The sequence below is a fragment of the Lepus europaeus genome, chromosome 7 (assembly GCF_033115175.1).
Source record: "Lepus europaeus isolate LE1 chromosome 7, mLepTim1.pri, whole genome shotgun sequence".
In the NCBI taxonomy this organism is placed as follows: domain Eukaryota; kingdom Metazoa; phylum Chordata; class Mammalia; order Lagomorpha; family Leporidae; genus Lepus; species Lepus europaeus.
Genome location: NC_084833.1, coordinates 6,256,681 through 6,276,890, shown reverse-complemented (window position 1 = coordinate 6,276,890; position 20,210 = coordinate 6,256,681). Strand labels below are relative to the sequence as shown.

The window sequence follows — 20,210 nt, the reverse complement described above, 5'->3', positions numbered from 1 at the left end:
CTTCTGACTAATTTTTTTCCTGATAGTGGACAAGAATGTTGCCTGCTTGACCGATGTCCAGAGAAGGCGGAGCGCTGGTCACCCTGGGTTTCTGTCCAGCCCCTCGGCCCCACCCCTCGGCCTCTGAGGCTCCCAGGCCCCCACAGCCTCTGAGCCGACGAGGGCGCTGGACTCAAGCCATGGGGCGGGGCTGCCGAGTGCAACGCTGGCTGCGTGCCCAGCCCTCCCGCTGGCCCCTCGCATGCGCACTGCACCAAAGCTGGACTCCCTGGTGGCGGCCACTCTGGCAAGCCCCGCCATGTAGCCCCGGCCTTGCCTGTCACCCAGAACATTCAGGCAAGCTCGCGCTGTCTGGGTCCCCAGCACAGCCCGTGGCCATGTGTGGAACAGAATGGACTTCTGCCCTGAGCTGGCCAGGCTGTTGGGACGGGCTTGTGGGCAGTCGGTGAGCGCCGATGGCTGGGACCTGGCTCAGATGGACAGGTGGCCGCACAGGGCCCGCCCCACCTCCCCTCTCCTCTGGCCAGGGCTGGGTAAACGCCTCCCTTTAACCGAGAGCCTTGGCTTTGGTTAGTCCAGGGACAGGAATGAGACAAGGCCCAAGCTGGAGGGCTGGTTCCCCTCCTTCCCCAGCTGGGCTCCACAGCCTCCCTGGTCTCTGGAGCCCAGACCCCTCTCCCACACCCGATGTGGTCACCCCAGCTCAGGAGTATCGCCTACTTCTACCAAGCCGTATATCAGTGGGAAAGCATCCCCCAGCCTTGGGAAGCCTTGCCTAGGAAGGCGGCCCCGGGCCTGGTCTGCAGCTCTGCTGGGGAGCCCTGGTGGTCCCCCCTTGGCAAGGCACAGAGCCCCTTTTCCCCTCCAGACGCGGGGCGGCGTGTGCAGGGGGGCTGGGAGGTGGTGGAGGGGAGGTGGGAGCCGTTGCCTGGTTACCAGGGGTGGGGCTGGGAGCTGACCTGGGAGGCCAGAGCTGGCATTAGGAGCAAACAAAGCAGGGTGCAAACCCCAGGGAGCAGGCAGGTCTGGCACCAGGCAGCTCCATTCTCCCATCAGGACAGCGGTGCCGAGCGACTGCTGGCCGCTGACCCTGGGTCTGGCTGTGCTGTCACCAGTTCAGCTTCTGTCTGTGGGGCTTGCTCTGGGGCACACGGAGGCCCTGATGGCGGGTAGAGGCGGCAGGCCAGCTCCATCCGTCTCCCGAGCCCCTTGGGTGGCCTCTGCCCTGGAGACGAGCCCGAGGGCTCTGAGAAGCAGGCCATCGCCTGTGCGGCCCTCTCCCAACCCCTGGCGTGGCTGCCCTGTAGGGTTCAGGCCCTAGTGAGGGGCGGGGACATCCCTCGTAGCTCCTGTGCACGGGAACCCAGCCGGATGCCAAGAAGGATGTTGGGGGAGAGGGGCGCCAGGGCACCTAGAGGGATGCCCAGGGTCGGGGGGGACGCCCAGGGCCAGGAGGGGACAGGAGGGGCACCCAGGGCCAGGAGGGGCACCCGGGGCCAGAAGGGGCGTCCAGGGCGGGGGGACGCCCAGGACCGGGAGGGGCACCCGGGGCGGGGGGGGCACCTGGGGTCATGACACTGACCTGACCCTCAGGCCCCCACCTGCCCTGCCCTGGACTTCGAATCCTCCCCCTTGACCTAGGGCCTCCCAGCCCGCTCAGCCCACCCCTGCTGCCCCTGGGTGGGAGTGGCCTCTGCGCTGACTTCTCTCATCTGTGCTTGGCACACGTGGCAGGTTTTCTCCCCCGACCGGGCCTCCTGGCCGGGTCACGGGGAGCCAGTCCAGCTGTGTGTGCGCAGCCTCTCACTGGGGGCGGGGTGGGGAACCTCCAGCTCCTCATGAGAGGCCGGGGTGGCTCGGGGAGGGAGGTCCGATTTCCCTAAAAAACAAACAAAAAGCTGTTTTATCTTCATCTACTTGAAAGGCAGAGTGACAGGTTCTCCATCCTCTGGTTCCCTCCGGGCGCCTGCCATGGCCGGGCTGCAGCCAGAAGCCAGGAGCTCCACCCGGTCTCCCAGTGGGTGTCAGGGCCTCAGGTACCTGGACCGTCATCTTCTGCCTTCCCCGGTGCGTCAGCAGGCTGAGCAGATCAGAGGCTGAGCAGCCAGGATGCAAACCGGCACTTGAATATGAGATGCAATCCAGTGGGGTTTGGGGTATCCACAAGGTTGTACGAACATCAACAATCTAATTCCAGAAAATTCTCATCACCCCAACAAATAGACACAAACCCCCTCACATCAGCAGGCCCGTGCCCTCGCTCCCCAGCTGCAGGCTCAGTGGGGGGGGCTCCCCATGAATGGAATCAGAGAATGTGAGGTCTTGAATGGGACCCGGGTGTGCCTCCCCAAACACCTGCGCTCTCCTCGTGTCTACTGGGGGCAGGAGCTGCACCGCCACAGGGGGCGCCCTAAGGGTGGCGCTGGCACCACAGGGTCGAGGGTGGGGGGAGGCCTGGGAGTAGTTCCGGGTTCCTGGCTCCACCTAGCCTCCACGGGCCTGGCTGTTGAAGGTGTCTGGGGCGTGAACCAGTCTTGATTTGAGAGGCAGAGGGAGGGAGGGAGAGAAGTCTTCCATCTGCTGGTTCACTCCCCAGATGGCCAAATGGTCAGGGTTGGACCGAGCTGGAGCCGGGAGTTTTCTCCAAGGCGCTCATGAGGGAGCAGGGGTCCAAGGACTTGGGCCATCTTCCACTGCTTTCCCAGGCCACAGCACTGAAAAGAGGGGCAGGCGCTGTGGCGTAGCAGGTAAAGCCGCCGCCTGCAGTGCCAGCATCCCATATGGGCGCCGGTTCGAGACCCAGCTGCTCCACTTCTGATCCAGCTCTGCTGTGCCTGGGAAAGAAGTAGAAGATGGCCTGAGTCCTTGGGCCCCTGCACCCACGTGGGAGACCTGGAGGAGGCTCCTGACTCCGGACTTTGAATCGGTCCAGCTCCAGTTGTTGGACCATTTGGAGAGTGAACCAGCAGTGGGAAGATTCTGTGTGTGTGTGTAACTCTGCCTTTCAAATAAATAATATTTAATTTTAAAAAAATTTTTTTTTATTTTTTGACAGGCAGAGTGGATAGTGAGAGAGAGACAGAGAGAAAGGTCTTCCTTTGCCGTTGGTTCACCCCCCCAATGGCCGCTGCAGCCGGCGCACAGCGCTGATCCGATGGCAGGAGCCAGGTGCTTCTCCTGGTCTCCCGTGGGGTGCAGGGCCCAAGCACTTGGGCCATCCTCCACTGCCTTCCCGGGCCACAGCAGAGAGCTGGCCTGGAAGAGGGGCAACCGGGACAGAATCCGGCGCCCCGACCGGGACTAGAACCCGGGGTGCCGGTGCCGCAAGGCGGAGGATTAGCCTAGTGAGCCGCGGCACCGGCCCAAATAAATAATATTAAAAAAAAAAAAAAAAGATTGGCACCGGCCCAAATAAATAATATTAAAAAAAAAAAAAAAAAAAGATTGGCCGGCGCCGCGGCTCACTAGGCTAATCCTCCGCCTTGTGGCACCGGTACCCCGGGTTCTAGTCCCGGTCGGGGCGCCGGATTCTGTCCCGGTTGCCCCTCTTCCAGTCTAGCTCTCTGCTGTGGCCCGGGAAGGCAGTGGAGGATGGCCCACGTCCTTGGCTCTGTACCCGCATGGGAGACCAGGAGAAGCTCCTGGCTCCTGGCTTCGGATCAGCGCGGTGCGCCAACCGCAGCAGCCATTGGAGGGTGAACCAACGGAAAAGGAAGACCTTCTCTCTCTCTCACTGTCCACTCTGCCTGTCAAAAAAAAAGACAAGAGGGTGGATGTGGTCAGGGAAGGCGCTTTGGGCCGGGAGCGGTGTGTGGAGCCGGATGGTGAACACCAGCACCCACTCTCCTTCCCTGGCTTCCCTCTGCCACACTCCTGCCTCGCTTCAGCCAAACGGCACGTGGCATCTCCTGGCTCTGGTGACTGGGCAGGCCTGGGTGTGGCCTAGGGCCATCCAAACATGGTGACGCCAGGGCCCGAACTGGCAGAAAAGACAGCTGCAAGGGCAGGCCTGCTTCGGTTTTACACCATGAGAGGAGACCCGTCTTGAGTGTGGACTGAACCCCAAGGACAGAGCCTGGAGATGGAGAGACGGGGCAGCACCGGGCCCCCGTGTCTGAACCCCAGTGAAGCTGCCCTCTTGTACCCCAAGCAGAGACCATAAGTAGCCCCTGCCTTCTTAAACTAGCCTGAGTTGAATTTTCGCCACTTGCGAGCACACCAAGGAGGGCCTGATCCAGGCCAGCGGGCGCCGGACGACCCAGCAGCACTGGGGAGATGCGGGCGCCGGAGAGGCTGGCCTGGGAGTCCCTGGGTTCAAAGGCCGCAGAGCTGGGAGGCCGGCCAAGAGGGGGCGGGGCCAGCTCGCACCCCAGGGGCAGCAGGGCGGGGGCGGGGTCAGGAGTGGTGGCAGTGAGGAGCTCCTGGGGTGCGGCCGGGGCCGGGGAGAACAGAGGTCACCTGCGCTCGGGGCGTTCGGGTCCCCGCGTCGTGCCCACCCTCCGTCATCCTGGGCGGCCGAGTCGTGGCCGCTCCCTGGGAAATGTCCAGGGCCTCAGGGCTGGGCCCCAGCCAGCTGCAAACCCCCCCCTCCCCCAGACCCAGCCTCCTCCCTCCTGAGCACCCTGCAGCCGCGGAGGTCTCAGTTGCAGCCCTGTGACCCCGTGACCGGGGCCCCTGCGCACTCCCTCTGTCCCCAGAGCCCCCCAGGTCCGAACCCGGGACCCCCGCCCCAGGAGCAGGCAAGCGGAGAGCCACACGCAGCCTCCCTGGCTGCTCACTGCCGGTGGCAGGGTCTGCGCGGGGCCCTGTCCGTGGGGGCGGGGCCCTGTCCGCGGGGGCGGGCTCTCCACCCTCGCAGCGCCACAGCGTTGCGCGGACCCCACGCCGGTTCCTGCTGCCTCTGGGGTGGGGGGGGGGGGTGCAGGCGGGTGAGCAGGGATGGCTTCAGAAGAAAGTGAGAACAGAAAAAATATAGGGGCCGGCGCTGTGGCGTAGGGGTGAAGCCGCCGCCTGCAGCGCCAGCCCCCGTACAGGCGCCGGTTCGCCGGTTCGAGTCTCAGCTGCTCCCCTTCCGATCCAGCTCCCTGCTGACGGCCTGGGAAACAGCAGAAGACAGATGTACTCATGTTGTTTAATGGGTATAACTTTTTAAATTATGTATTTATTATTTATTTGAAAGGCAGAGTTAGAGTCTTCCATCTGCTGGTTCGCTCCCCAGGTGGCCACATGGCTGGAGCCGGGCCAGGCCACGGCCGGGAGCCAGGGGCTTCTTCTAAGTCTCTCAAGTGGGTGCAGGGGCGCAAGGACTGGAGGCGGCAGCTGCTCCTCCCAGGCTGTGCCGCAGGAGCTGACCCCAGGCACTCCAGTGTGGGGCGCGACAAGAGAAGCCACGTCTCAGCCTGCACCCCACCCGCCCCTCCGTGACCACTGTTGAGGGGGTGTGCATGCCTGTGCGTGTGGGCATGCTGCGCACGTGTGTACCTCTGCATCTTTGTGCGCATGCGTGTGTGTGCTTGGGCATGTGCGCATGTGCTGTGCATGTGTGTGGCTGTACGTGCATGTGCTATGCATGTGTGTGGCTTTACATGTGTGTACTGTGCATGTGTGGGTGACTGCATGTGTAGGTTGTACATGTGTGAGTGCATGAGTGTGTAGCTGTGCACGTGTGTGTGTGTGTTGTGCAGATGCGTCCTCACTGCTGGGGTCCACTGCTCCCTGCCCTGTCCCTCCCGGGGCGGGGGGACTCTCAGAACACTGCTCCCGGAGCGCAGGGACCAGCACTCGGCTGGGGTCCACTGCTCCCTGCCCTGTCCCTCCCGGAGCGCAGGGACCAGCACTCGGCTGGGGTCCACTGCTCCCTGCCCTGTCCCTCCCGGAGCGCAGGGACCAGCACTCGGCTGGGGTCCACTGCTCCCTGCCCTGTCCCTCCCGGGGCGGGGGGACTCTCAGAACACTGCTCCCGGAGCGCAGGAACCCTCTCCCCGATCCGCAGTGAGCGCTCGGCACCTGCTGGGCCCTAAGCTCCACTCTGCAGCCGACTCAGTCGTACACGGAGGGTCTGTCGGGCGCCTACACAGCAGGGACGTCACTCACGGTGGATCCGATCCGTGTGGGATTGCCTCCCGGCGCAGGAGGCAAAGAGGAGCCCACAGGCAGAATCCCCGCTCCCACACGGCCGCCACCCCGGTGCACGAACACTGAAGGATGGGACCGCGCTGGGATGCGGTGGGTCAGGGTCCCGCGCACACTGGCGGGAAGCTGGGACTGGGGGCGGAGCTGGGCCTCCATGCAAGCCCAGTGATAAGGCACAGCGGTGTCCTCACTGCCAGGCCAAAGGCCACCCCCTCGTCCCCAGCTTTCTGTCGTGTTATCTCCAGCTCTGACTTCCGCCGCCTCTCGGAGCCACGTTCTGTCTCTCTCCTGGACCGGCGGCCCCTCCTCCAGGCTGGCCTCCTCCCAGGCCCGCCTCTCTGGAGCTGCCAGCCCCCCCCTTCCTCAGGGCATGGGAACAGAGCTACACCAGCTCCGCTTCCGGAAAGACGACGGCTTCGCCTCTCCCAAGAGAAAAGCAAACTGGAACCACCGGAAGGCCCCTCTGTTTCCTTCTTCCCTGTCAGAGTGACAACGATCCAATCGATGGGGAGCCGGGCCCTGGCGCCTGGTGCCTCCCCCGGGAGTGCATGCGGCCAGAGCCAACACGACGCCCCCACGGCCCTCCTTGGATTCACCCCTCCGCTGCGCTCATGGCACGGGCACACCGTGCCGCACAGCCCCATCGCTTGTCCTGGGCACCGTGCCACACAGCCCCACAGCCCCGTCGCTTGTCCTGGGCACCGTGCCGCACAGCCCCACAGCCCCGTCGCTTGTCCTGGGCACCGTGCCGCACAGCCCCACAGCCCCGTCGCTTGTCCTGGGCACCGTGCCGCACAGCCCCGTCGCTTGTCCTGGGGTCGGAAGCCCACGGCCTGTGCTATGTGGCTGTGAAACAGTGCAGCTGCAGGTGACGTGCCCTGAGCACGCACGGAGCCGCAGCCATGTCCAAGACAGCTGACCACAGCAGGGGGGGGGGGGACCCACGGCACCGGCAGTGTCACTCCGGCCCCCTCCCCCGGCTGCCCCCAGGGCCTGCAGCACTTGGGGCTCTGTGTGTCTAAATATTTGCCACTTGTGCAAAGAGACGGGGTGGGGGGCTGTTTGTACGTGCGAGGAGTATCTCTGGAAGTGTTTATAAGAGCTGATAAGGCTGCTGCCCACGGGAGGGGGACTGGGAGCAGGGAGCCAGGGCGGACGGGCGAGAAGGAAGCGTTCATGAAAGGATGACTTCATCCAAAAGTCATTTCAGTGAGAAGAAAGGCATTCTGACCCCGCCCCTGATGCCCTTCCCACTGCCCTCAGCGGCTCCCCGCGCTGCGCGTGCCTCTGGTTATGGTGTGGCAAGTGTCAGAAACCCAACCCGGACTGGATTTGGCAAAAGCTGGGACTCGGTGGCTCACGTAATGGGAGCTGTTTCAGGCATGGCTGGATCCAGGAGCACAGGCCCTGCCAGTCAGAGGCACTGTCTTAGCTCTGCTTTTCCCTGGGTGGGCTTCATTCTCAGGCCAGCAGGGCCGGCCGCCAGCAGCCCTGGGACAGCGTCTTGGCATTCGTAAAGCAAACAGTTCCAGGAAGCCCCCAGGCTGGTGCCGAGCGGTGTGGGATGCTCATCTCGGAAATATCCCTCCAGCCCGGGTTGGCCAGGCACTCTAGGAGCTTGGGGGCGGGTCAGAAACACTGGAGACTCTGGAAAAGTGAGGGAGGGTCAGCCAGAATACAAGGGAAAGGTTTGGGGCCACCGTGGGGGTGCAGCGGGCTAAGCCGCTGGCTGCACCGTCTGTGTCACATACGGGCACCTGTCCCAGCTGCTGCACTCCCCAGCCAGCTCCCATGCACCTGGGAAGGCAGCAGATGACGGCCTGAGTCCTTGGGCCCCTGCCACCCATGTGGGAGACGGGATGGAGTTCCGGGCTCCTGGCTTTGGCCTGGTCCAGCCCGGCTGTTCTGCCGTTTATCTCCGTCTCTCTGTGACTCTGCCTTTCAAATAAATCTTTCAAAAACCAGAAACAAGAAAGCAGAGGGGACGATGCTGGGCAGAGAACACTGCCCGTGCACCAGCCCTTGGACCACGCCCTCCCTCTCCTGTGCGCTCCCTGGTCACACCATGCGTGTCCTTGTGCGTGGATCGAGCAGTGTCGAGCAGCACAGAACAGCACCGAGGTGCCTGGACGCACCGAAGGCAGCCTCTGCTGACCCCTCCCCCCGTTTTTTCTCCCTGGACCAAATGAGCAGTCGGGCAGCTGAGTGGCTCCAGAGACTTCTGGGAGGAAGCGTGGGGGCCAGGCCCTGCCAGGACAGGGTGTCACCACTCTGGAAACCCCCCAGGCCTGGGCCAGAGGCCAAAATCCAGACCTAAAGGAAAGTTCCCCCCGCCAGGCCCTGCCACCGACTCCCGGGAGGGGTCCCCGGCAGAGGAGCGGCGGGGGCGACCCCGAGGGTCGGCACTCGTCTCTGGTCCAGCCTCCGGCGGATGGGACTTCTCGGAGCGGCTGAGCAGCGAGGCGGGCAGGACTGGACTTGGCCAGTGTCCAGAGGCAGAAGGAAGCAGAAACAATCAAGGAAAAAAATCTCGGCCAGGCCCTGGAGTGGGCTCAGGCCGCCGGCCCTACAGGCTGAGCTCGGGCTGGGAGGTCGGCCGTTTCCCAGCCCCCAGCACCCCGGGGGGCCCGCCTCCTGAGACCCCATCTCTTCCCACTGTCCCCCAGAGGGTCACTGCCCTGCCTGGGAGACTCTGCTCCCGGGCCCCAGGCCCCTGTCACCCCACCTGCCTCCCCGGGGGGCCTTAGGTCCCCGGTGAGGACAGGGGGTGGCTTTCCTGAGGGCCCTCCATTCTGGTCAGCCTTGGGGAGGGGGCTTCCGCCTCTGGCCCCCAGGACCCACTGGGGCTGTGGCCGCTGACGAGGGCGATTTCCAGGAAGAAGCGTCCGGGAGGGGAAGGAAGGGCTGAGTCAGTCCCTGTGTGGCCGCCCCCGTGGGGGGGAGGCAGCTGTGGGGGTGGGGCAGGGCAGTGGCCACTGGGCCCACCTCGGGCCTGGGGACAAGCAAGTGCACTTGGTGGCCTGCCTTGCCCCTCCAATGCCACCTGGGTGTCTGGGACGCAGGGTCCTGGGGGTGGGGGGCGCTTGGCCTGAGCCTCTGGGGTCCGAAATGCCGGCCGCTTGGCCGTCCTGCAGCTCAGGCTGTCCCAGCCTCCCGGCCACGCCCGGCCCTGACACACAGCCTGAGAAACTGCAGAAAGCAGCCAGTTTCAGCAGACAAAATCCTTTTTTTATACGCGCTTAATTGCAGGGCTCGCACGGGACATTGGATGTGTGCACAAAGGCCCCGTCCATGCAGCAGGACCTCCCCAGGGACCCCACGCCCAAGGGGCGGCCTCCACTGTGCGTGGGCGTTTGCAAAGGGCAGAACCCGGGCCAGCCGCAAGTCACTCCAGAGCCTCGGGCCTGGCACTGGGGCTCCGGGTGACGGCAGGAGTGGACCCAGCAGCAACGCAGCCGGCCCTGGGCACAACTTGGCCACATCCAGGGGACTCGGGGCAGCTCCAGTCCTGGCTTGGTGCCCAGGCCGGGCAGGGAGGAGAGCAGGGGCTTAGGCCAGGCCCCTGGGGACTCCACGCCTCTCAGGGTCTCCCTCAGCTTTCCCTTAGGACAGTGAAACACCTGAGAGAAACACCTGGCGGGGAGAGGGAGGTTTGCTTGGGTTCGTGGTTTTGCAGGTTCACAGTCCAAGATCGATGGCCACAGTGTTTGGGCATCGAGAGAGAGCGACCCCACCGACAGAGCCCGAGGTAGCACAGAGCAGCCCACGGCAACAGAGCGTGCACCTGCCTGTCTATGGGGCCTCTTACAAGCCCACATGGGGCTCAGTCCAATCCAAGGGCCTCCCACAGGGCTCACCTTCAGACACCATAACAGGACTAAATTCCACCTCTCAGCACCATTTCACAGAAGACCTTGGGGACGAAGCCTTCAATTCAATCCCAGGAACAAAGCACCACAGGTTTCTCTGCCGGCGCGGGACTCCCAGGCCCTGACACTATTGTCCCATTTTACAGAGCTGGCTCAGAAAGGGAAAGCCCTTTGCCTGAGGCCACAGAGCCAGCTCCGACCCTGGTCCATGCCGCAGGGCGCTGAAGCCCCTCCTCTCCCAGGACCGTCCGGGGATGCCGTCTGGGGATGCCGGCACTGGGTGAGAAGCCCGAGGCAGAGGAGGGCTCTGCCCCTTCCACCAGGCGAATCAGCTCCAGCTTCCAGCTCTGCACGTTGGAGACCAAACCATTCCGGCCGCGGCCACTTCACCAGCCCCTCTGGGGGGCGCACAGGAGATGGAGCCCTCGAAGGGCACAGGTGGGTCTGAGTACGTGGACGCCCAGCCAAGACAAGGTGGCAAGAAGGGGGAGGGGCATCCTGCGCCCCCCTGACTCCACTGTGTACTGCCGGCTGGTGAGTTCCAGACGAATGGGGTCCTTGGCTCGTGTTTCTGGAGGAGGCCAAGAGCCCGGCACCGGCATGTGGAGAGGGCCTTGGTGCTGCCTCCGCCCACGGCGGAAGGCAGGAGGGCAAGCGCCGAACCCCAGCCCTCTTAACTCGGCCTGAATCTGATCCTGAGGATGGAGCCCGCCAGCCCCTGGGGATCCAGTGGCCAAGCTTCCTCTGGCTGGACACGTGCTAACCCTAGCACCCACCTGCACCCCAGCTTGGCCCGGGGCCCTCACCCCCTCCCTCTACTGTCCAGGCCTCAGTTTCCTCCAGGCCACCGGGCCAGTCCTGGCTCCTGGCAGAATCCACCGCAGCCATCAAGGTTAAACCAGAGGGCTGGCGCTGTGGTGTAGTGGGTAAAACCGCTGCCTGCCCATATGGGCGCCAGTTCTAGTCCCGGCTGCTCCACTTCCGATCCAGCTCTCTGCTGTGGCCCGGGAAAGCAGTGGAGGATGGTCCAAGTCCTTGAGCCCCTGCGCCCGTGTGGGCGACCTGGAAGAAGCTGCTGGCTCCTGGCTTTGGATCAGCCCAGCTCTGGCTTGGGAGTGAACCAACGGATGGAAGACCTCTCTTTCTCTCTCTCCCCACCCCACCTCTCTCTCTGCCTCTGCATAACTCTGTCTTTCAAATAAATAAGTCAATCTTTAAAAAAAAATAAATCAGAAGCTTCCCCCATGCGTTTTCCACTGCTGCTGGAGAGAATTAACCCAGACACGGTGTTGATGGCAAAACCGTTATCATACGTGCTGTGGGTTAGAAGCCCAGCGCGGCCTCACTGGGTGAGGTCAGGTCAGCAGGGCTATGCTCCTTCCGCAGGGGCGGGGGTGGGGGGCACCGGTTCCCCCATCTTTCCCAGCTTCTGGGGCAGGGGTGGGGAGAGGTGAGGGGGAAGCAGTGTCCAGCCCGAGGGTCGTCTAAGGCCCCTGAAGTCATGTGGTTTGGCCCCACCAAGGCCACCACAGGCGGGACTCAAACTTCATTGAACGCACAGCAGGCTCGTTTGCAAGGTGATGACTCTCCACGGCCCGCAAAGGACGGGGCAGGAGTCCACGGGGCAGGAGTCCACGGGGCAGGTGTCCACGGGCCTGGCAGAAACAGACGCCCCGGCCCCGTGAGGCTGCAGCTCCTCGGCTCGCGGCCTCTTTGTCCACCTGCACAACAGCCCCCGGCCCTTCCTCACGTCTCTTCCCTACCCCACCCCCGACGTTTAAGGAGCCAGCTCTCCCACCGAGGCCCACCCAGATGGTGTAGGACACACTCTCTCTCTCTGAGAAGTCAGATGGTCACAGCCATGACTATGTGGGCCACTTTATGCTCATGGTTCCAGTTAGAACGGGGACATCCTGGCCAGCACCGCAGCTCACAAGGCTAATCCTCTGCCTGTGGCGCCGGCACCCCAGGTTCTAGTCCTGGTCAGGGCGCCAGATTCTGTCCCGGTTGCTCCTCTTCCAGGCCAGCTCTCTGCTGTGGCCCGGGAGGGCAGTGGAGGATGGTCCAGGTCCTTGGGCCCTGCACCCGCATGGGAGACCAGGAGAAGCACCTGGCTCCTGGTTTTGGATCGGTGCAGCGCACCGGCCACAACAGCCACTTGGGGGTGAACCAACAGAGGGAAGACCTTTCTCTCTGTCTCTCTCTCTCTCTCACTGTCTAACTCTGCCTGTCCAAAAAAAAGAAAGAAAAAAAAGGAAGAACGGGGACAGGGACATCATTGGGGGCTCCAGTTCCTCCCTGCACAGATCCCTCCTCTCCTCCACCCCTCCTTCCCTCCCCTCCCGGACCCCAGCCTCCTTCTCTCCTCTGGGCCACCCTGTGGGTGACCCGCACCTGCCAGCCCAGCTGTCGGCCTCCAGGAAGGGAGGCCCCCACACCCTGTTGCTTTCCACGTGGCTTCCGGCTCCCTCTTCCGAGCCCTTTCCCGTCTGGAAGGGGGGCACGTTGTACCTGGGGAGCTGGAGTTCCCTCCCCTGGATCCCAGTCCAGCCACAGGACGGTGCTGGGCCCTTGGCAAACACTGGGGAAATACCGCTGAGTCACAGAATGGGTGCTGGTTTCCTGCCGTCTACTTCCAGCCCGTGTGAATGAATGAAGGAGTGGATGAGTCTGCAGGAAGTGGCACAGCCTGACAGCAAGTGCAGGAGCGCACGGGCCCCCCCGCCTGCTCCCACGCGTGCACACACACACAGGCACACGCACTCACACGTGGAAATACTCCCCTCTCCGCCTAGCTCCCAGGAAGTGACCAACGCTCCGAAGCTCCCTGGTGTCTGATATTTTGACGTAGGCGCATTCGTGCCCTTAGTGCTCCCCTACCGCACCGTGCTGGCCCCTCCCACGACCCCCCCCCCCCGCTCCGCAGGGTGGGCTCCGTGAATTCTTTAGAATTATTCTGTCTTCCGGCCACGGCTTCCCCGGCCCTCCTAGGAGCTACGGCTTTGGCTCCCACGGGCACAGCCCGAGTCCGCAGAGTCCACCCCGGGGCCCCGACACCACCCTGCCGGCCGCCGCGGGAGCCGGGACAGCGGCCCCGCACTGCGCCCCTCGGAACCCGGAGCCCTGGGCGGTGCCCCCGAGTGGGCGGGCCCGTGGGCGGGGCCTGGGCGGGGCGGCCCCAGCATTGGCTGCGCTGGCCAGGGGCGGGGCCCCAGGGGCCTCAGGTCCGCGCAGCAAGTCCCCAGCCAGGGTCCAGCCCGCCGCCGCGCCGTCCGGCTCCTGAACCTCGCCGCCCGCCCGCGCGCCTCGCGGTGAGTTGCACGGTCCGCGGCTCCGCGCCTGCCCCCGGAGAAGCTCGCGTCCCGGCCCGGGTCTCACCTCCGCGCAGGTCCTGCCCCTGCGCCTCGGGCTCCGTGGGATTCTCGCCCGCGCCCCGGTCCCCACAGCCCCACCTGCGCCCTTCAGGGTCCCCGGGACGCTGCGCATCCCGAACTGGACTCCCGGTTCCGCCGTCCATTCTGTGCGCGAGCCCCCGCCCCGCCCCCGGGACCCAGGAGCGCGCTCCCAGAGTCCCCGCCAGGACCGGGGGTCGTATTTTTAGCCGATGGTGAGGTGTCCTCCTATCTTTAGCCGCGGCCTTGCGTGCCCTGAAACGGATCCGGGCTGGGTGGGGTGCGCCGGGGCAGGGGGCGAGGAGGGGTGGGTGCCGGAACCTGACCTCCGGAGGCGCTCTGGCCCCGCGCCGGGCGGACACTCGGACCTCGCCCAGGCCGGAGAGCGCGGGGGGCGGCTCCTCCCAGAGTTGGGAGCCCCGAGCAGCGACCCTGATCGCCCCTCTGCCCCTGCTGTGTGAATGTGAGACCCGGGCATTCTGCGTCGGGCGCTCGGACCCGCAGCTCCTCCGGGGCGCCCAGGAGAGCCGGGCGCACCTCGGACTCCGCGGCGCGCAGGGCGATAGCGGGAGCGCGCGCGCCACCTAGCGGGCGCGGCTCCGCGCGGAGACCCCGCGGGACCCCGCAGCCGCTGAGCCGGACCCGCGCGGGTGGGCGTTGTCTCTGCTGGCGAACCTCGGAGGCCAATGCCGCGACCGGGGGCCGTCGGCTTTCAGGCTGGCTCCAGGCCCTGCGCCCCGCGAGCCAGAGCGCTTGCCGTCTTCCGAATGGGCGGCAGGGCCAGCAGTGACCCGCGGATCCCGGCCGTTGTACGTGGACGCCCGGGCTCGCTGGTGGAACAGTGGGGTCCCGGCAGCCCTCGGGTTGCTGGCTTCGTTGTCAGCCCACTCTGTGGGTAGGGAGGGTGAGACCTGGTCTTGCCCGAGGTCACAGGGCCCTGGCTGAAGCTGGACAGGGTGGGTCTCCTGATTGCGGGGTGGGGGACTGCTCTCTGAGCCTGGGTCCTGGAGGGTGGCCTCCTATTCCTGGCGACAGGAGGGGCTCTGCCTCCAGGAAGTGGTTTTCTCTGAGGGAGGCCAGGGCTCCTGTCCAGGCCCAGCCCAGAGAGCTGGGATGGCTCCCATCTGTTCTTCCCACAGCTGCGGGGACCCCACGGCTGGGATCTGTGGACACTTGCAAGCTGGGGGGGGGGCACCCAAAGGCTAGGACTCAGAGGGGCCCCTGGGGGCCTGTTTCCTTCCTGCTCCCAAACCCGGCTGTGGAGCTTGGCACGGCCCACCAGGCTGGGTACCAGGCTGCGCTCCTCCGGCTCGCTACCCGCCCTTGGCAAAGTTAACATCTCAGTCCGGCCTCTGCTCGGGGAGACTGCAGACGGGAGGTTGTGTGGCAGGCCAGGACCGGGGGTCTTGGGGTGGCCAAATGTGAATACTTGGGGCCTGATGGCTGTAACTCCCAGCCGCACCCTCGAGTCTCCCCACATCTGGAATTGGGCGGCACATCTGGCTCTGAGCGAGACAGCTGTCAGGGCCGCCCAGTTTGTTGTGAAACATTCAGGCTGTCTTGGCACTCCCACAGATGGGGCGGGCGTTGTCGGGGGGAGGGGGGGCCTGGCCCAGGCTCAGGGCAGATCCTCCTACCCATCAGCCCCGCTGTCCATGAATGAAAAAAAAAAAAGAGCTACCCCAGCAAGGGGACGGACTGGGTGCAGGTCAGGGTGCCCCCGGGCCTGGCGTGGCAGGCACAGGATGAATGAGGAGTGGGATTTGGGGGCTTCCTGGTGCCTGCTGCCTCCCCTGCCTGCCCCCAGCTCCTTCCTGGCAGAGCTGAGCTCCGCTGGGGCAGGAGACGTGCTCCTCTGTTTCCTGCTAACCTGCAGGTGCTCAGCGTCCGGCCTCCGGGCCCCCGGGTGGCTGACCCGCGGTGTCCGGTCCTGGGGTGGGGTTTCCCGAGTGAGGGCCCTGCCTCTCCCTCTTCCTCCTTCCTGCCCCCCGGTGCTCACCCTGCCCGGGTGCAGATGGAGCAGAGGACCTGGTGGGAGCCTCCCGCGCTCGGTCCCTGCTGGCCTGGGGAGGGGCCGTGGGAGAGAGTGGGCTCATCTGGCCGGAATCCGGGCCCTGCCCTTGCCCGCTGGGTGACCTTGGACGTGTTTCCTTCTCTGCCTTTTGTGCTGACCACGGCTGGGCTCCCACGTGTCCGGCACAGGCCAGGCGGGCCCTCGGCGCACCCCGCCCAGGGAAGCGGGCGGAATACTCGCTCTGTTCCGGTGTGACCCTCCTTTGGAGTGTTTATTTTTCCACATTAAGAATAGACTTTTTTCCCCCTGACAACATAAATTATATGTGCGTGTAACTAATGCACGCTCATTATTAACAATCTGAGCTCAGGAAAGTCTCACCAAGGAGGGAAAAAGTGAACCTGAAATTGCACCGTTTGAAGTCACCACTGTCAACATCTGGGCGCCATCCTTTCACGTTTCCATCAACCCCATGGAGCTGACTGCCTCGCTCCCTCTCCCTTCAAATGCCCGACACCTCTAATTTGCTTTTAATATATATATATACATTTTAATTTGAAAGGCAGAGTTAGAGATAGCAGACGAGAGAGAGAGAGAGAGAGAGAGAGAGACAGAGACAGAGATCTTCACTGGTTCACTTCACATCTGGGCCTGGTCTTCCCGGTCTCCCACGCGGGTGCAGGGGCCCAGGGCCTTGGGCCATCTTCCACTGCTTTCCCAGGCCATAGCAGAGAGCTGGATCGGAAGAGGAGCAGCCGGGTGCCCATACGAGATACCAGCTTCGCAGGCAGAGGCTTAACCTGCTACTCCACACTGCCAGCCCTGATAGCTCTAATTTTTTATTTATTATTTGACAGATAGAGTTAGACAGTGAAAGAGAGAGAGGTCTTCCTTCCGTTGGTTCACCCCCCCAAATGGCCGTTATGGCTGGAGCTTCGCCGATCCAAAGCCAGGAGCCAGGAGCTTCCTCCTGGTCTCCCATGCAGGTGCAGGGCCTACAGCAGAGAGCTGGACTGGAAGAGGAGCAGCCGGGACTAGAACCCGGCGCCCATATGGGATGCTGGCACCGCAGGCAGAGGATTAACCAAGTGAGCCATGGTACCGGCCCTTTAATTTTTAATTTATTTGGTGGCCAGTGCTGTAGAACAGTGGGTAAAGCCATCATGTATGGCACATGCATCCCATGTGGGCACCAGTTCGAGTCCCGGTTGTTACACTTTGATCCAGCTCCCTGCTAATGTTCCTGGGAAAACAGTAGAAGATGGCTCAAGTGTTTGGGCCCCTGCACCCACGTGGGAGCCCCAGAAGAAGCTCCTGGCTCCTGGCTTCTAATTGGCCCAGCTCTGGCCATTGCAGCCGTTTGGGAGTGAACCAGCAAATGGAAGACCTTTCTCTCTGTGTGTGTCTCTCCCTCTCTCTGTCTGTAACTCTGCCTTTCAAAGAAATAAATCAATATTTTAAAAATTAGTTTTTGAGAGAGACAGACAGACAGAGTTCCCGCCCACTGGTTCACTCCCAAAATGGCTGCAATGGCCAGGTCGCTGGGAGCCAGGCGCTTCGCCCGCGTGTCCTCCCTGGACTGAGCACGGTCACCTAGGCCCTGGCCGGCTCTTTCAGTGTCCACATGAGCAGGAAGCCAGGGCCGGAAGCCAGGGCTCAGAGCAAAGCAGCTCCCCAACGTGTTCCAGCTGCTAGGCTGGACACCCACTCCGTGAGGTTCAAGTTTTTCTTGCTTTAAAATATATATATTTATTTATTTAAATACTTATTTATGTATTCATCGTTTGAAAGGCAGAGTGACAGAGCGAGAGGGAGAGAGAGCGAGAGAGGGAGAGAGAGAGGAAGAGAGGGAGAGAGATCTTCCATCCTCTTGTTTGCTCTCGAATGCCCACAACAGCTGGGGCTGGGCCAGCCTGCAGGAGCCAGGAGCTCCACTGGGTTCGCCCACACGGGTGACAGCAACCCGGCTACTTGAGCCATCGTCTGCTCTTCCCGGGAGGTGGCAGGAAGCTGGGTCCGAGCAGAGCTGGGACTCCAACCAGGCACTATGTGGGATGCAGGCTTCCCCGGCGTGCGCTTAACCAGCCCTGCCACAAGGCCGCCCCGCCGCAAGGCCGCCCTGCCGCAAGGCCGCCCACCTGGTTGTCCAATGAGGATATTAGAAGGTTGTGACAGTTGGCTCAGACGAAGGCCAAGAGCAGTAGAGCCCCCCCCAAACATCTGTGTCCCGTTCCCCACCCCCCACCCCCAGGTGCTGAGGCAGGGACCAGGCCGGCTTCACCACCACCCATAAGAAATTTAAAAAAAAAAAAAAAAAAGTTTATTTTTCATTTACTGGAAAGGCAGAGAGACAGAACCAGACATCTGCCGTCTGCTAGGTCACTCCTCAAATGCCTGCTACAGCCAGGGCTGGGCCAGGCCCAAGCCAGGAGCCAAGAACTCCATCCACGTGGTGGCAGGGACCCGAGCGCTTGGGCCGTCCTCTGCTGCCTTCCAGGCGCATTTGCAGGGAGCTGGATGGGAAGCGGAGCAGCCGGGACTCCAACTGGCACTCTGATGGGAGGGTGACGTCACCTGCAGGAGGGCCGCGATGGGACCAAGTGTGGGGGTGTCCGCCTTCTGCAGTGGGGGCTGAAGGCCCCCTGTGTGTGCGGGCCTGGGGGTGCCCGGCAGAGGGTCCCTGCAGGGAGTCGCCCCTGCCCGTGCGCTCCCCACATTCGGCCCTCCCCACGCCCCACTTGCTGAGCAGTGGGGGGTCAGGACAGGGAGTGACACGCGGGCAGTGGCGCCGACCCAGGGCGAGAGACCAGAGCAGGACTTTGTACACGGCTTTGGGCCTGTGCCTCGGGTTCCTGGGCCTCGGTTTCCGCATGCGTAAGGGGGACGCTTGGGGCTGGTGGTCTCGTGTCTAAGGCGCGGGGGGTCTGTGCCGACGCCCTTCTTTATGGGGACACCGCTCCCCGGGCTGGTGCAGGGGCCCAGAGACCTGACGCGTGCTTCTGCCGTGTGTCCCCTCGTCCCTGACGCGTGTCCCCTCTGTGTTTCAGCTCCTCAGCCAGGGGGAAGCCGTCGGGGACAGGGCCGGAGCCCATCGCCGCCTGCAGCTGCCCTGATCTGGAGTCGCTCTGATTCCTGGAGCCCACCGTGGCCGCGCCCCCTAGCGCTTCCTCGCAGCCTGTGGCAGGTTTGGTGTCTGCAGCAGGTGCTTCCAGCCCCCGGTGAGCTGCGAGAGAGGCCGTGGACTGGGCAGCCCGGCCGGGGCGGCGAAGTCACCATGTCCACCAAGGTGCCCATCTACTTGAAGCGCGGCAGCCGCAAGGGCAAGAAAGAGAAGCTTCGGGACCTGCTGTCGTCCGACATGATCAGCCCGCCGCTGGGGGACTTCCGCCACACCATTCACATCGGCAGCGGGGGCGGCGGCGACACGTTTGGCGACATCTCCTTCCTGCAGGGCAAGCTCCACCTCCTGCCCGGCACGGCCGCCTCCGAGGGGCCTGAGGAGGACGGCGCCTACGACCTCCCCTTCCAGTTCACCCGCACGGCCACCGTGTACGGGCGGGAGCTCCCCGACGGGCTGTCCCCGCTGCTCAAGAACGCCATTTCCCTGCCGGCCATGGGCGGGCCCCAGGCCCTCACTCTGCCCGCCGCCCAGGCCCCACCCAAGCCGCCTCGCCTGCACCTGGAGAGCCCCCCGCGTTCCCCACAGCCCTCCCCACCGGAGGCGGGCAGCGTGGACCTCTGGAGAATCCCGGAGGCTGGCTCGCCCCCCAACGGGCTGACCCCAGAGCCGGGCGCCGAGGAGCCCTTCCTGTGCCACGCCAGCTCCCTGCTGTCCCTGCACGTGGACCTGGGGCCCTCCATCCTGGACGACGTCCTACAGATCATGGAGCAGGACCTGGACCGCGTGCAGATCCCCACGTAGGCCCCGCGGCACCCCGGCTGGGGCGACGCCCGGAGGTGGCGTGTGGACACCTGGCCCAGGAGTCACGACCCCAGCGCCCACCCACGGGGTCGCAGCCACTGATTCTCATTTTGAGCCTTTGTTTCCCCTCCCCCACCCCATCCTCTCCCCAAGAGGGGGCCTCACGCTTTCCCCTAACAACCCACAAGGACACGGACAGAAGTCAGACTTGAGTGCCAGCTGCCCCCTCCACGCCCCGTGCCTGGGGCGCCTTGGACGGCGGCTCTGGGAACGGACTCAGCCTCTCCTGCCTCAGCCCGCCGGGGCGCCCCGGTTGGCGGCTGAGAGCTCCGGCAGGCACGGGCGGGCGGTTCTGGACCTCGAGCTTTGACCTGTGTCCTGGACGTGGAGCGCGGTTATCAGAGACCAGCAGTGTCCTGCCTCGGTCCCTGCCCGTCCCTCCCTCACATGACCAGGGGATTCTGGTCGCAATAAAATATGCTGCTGCTGCTGCCGGCTGAGTGGCTGTGCCCGCGTCCCAGCAGCTCCGGTCTCCGCCGTGGGCGGACTCTCCCCGGGGCAGCCCCCAGCCCCCAAGGGCTCTGTGGAGGGTTTGCACCTGATTCTGCGCCCTGCTGAGAGGAGGCAGGAACAAACCAGTGTCAACTGGTCTGTCTGTCAATTCTGCGACTCGGGCATTTGGCAAGGGGTAGGGTGGGCGACCGGGCCCTGCCCATGCACCAGGCCCACCTGGGGACACCCAGGAGGAAAACAGTAGCCAGCAGGCCCTGTGGAGGGGCCCAGCAGCTCCTGGACGCGGAGGACAGAGGGAGACGCGGCCGGGAGGGATCCGCGGATACTGAGGGGTGGGCTCCCTCAGCGGTTGTTTGCTGAGTGCCCAC

At 64.1% G+C, this 20,210-nt stretch overlaps 1 protein-coding gene across 1 annotated transcript; it reads left to right on the top strand.

Moving 5' to 3' along the window:
- The first annotated feature begins 13,246 nt into the window (after positions 1 to 13,246).
- CDC42EP2 (CDC42 effector protein 2) lies at positions 13,247 to 19,822 on the top strand. The gene is made up of 2 exons (XM_062195857.1): positions 13,247 to 13,312; positions 18,455 to 19,822. Exon 2 carries the CDS (start codon positions 18,682 to 18,684, stop codon positions 19,327 to 19,329), a length of 648 nt encoding a protein of 215 aa, XP_062051841.1. The 5' UTR covers positions 13,247 to 13,312; positions 18,455 to 18,681; the 3' UTR covers positions 19,330 to 19,822.
- Positions 19,823 to 20,210: the final 388 nt, after the last annotated feature.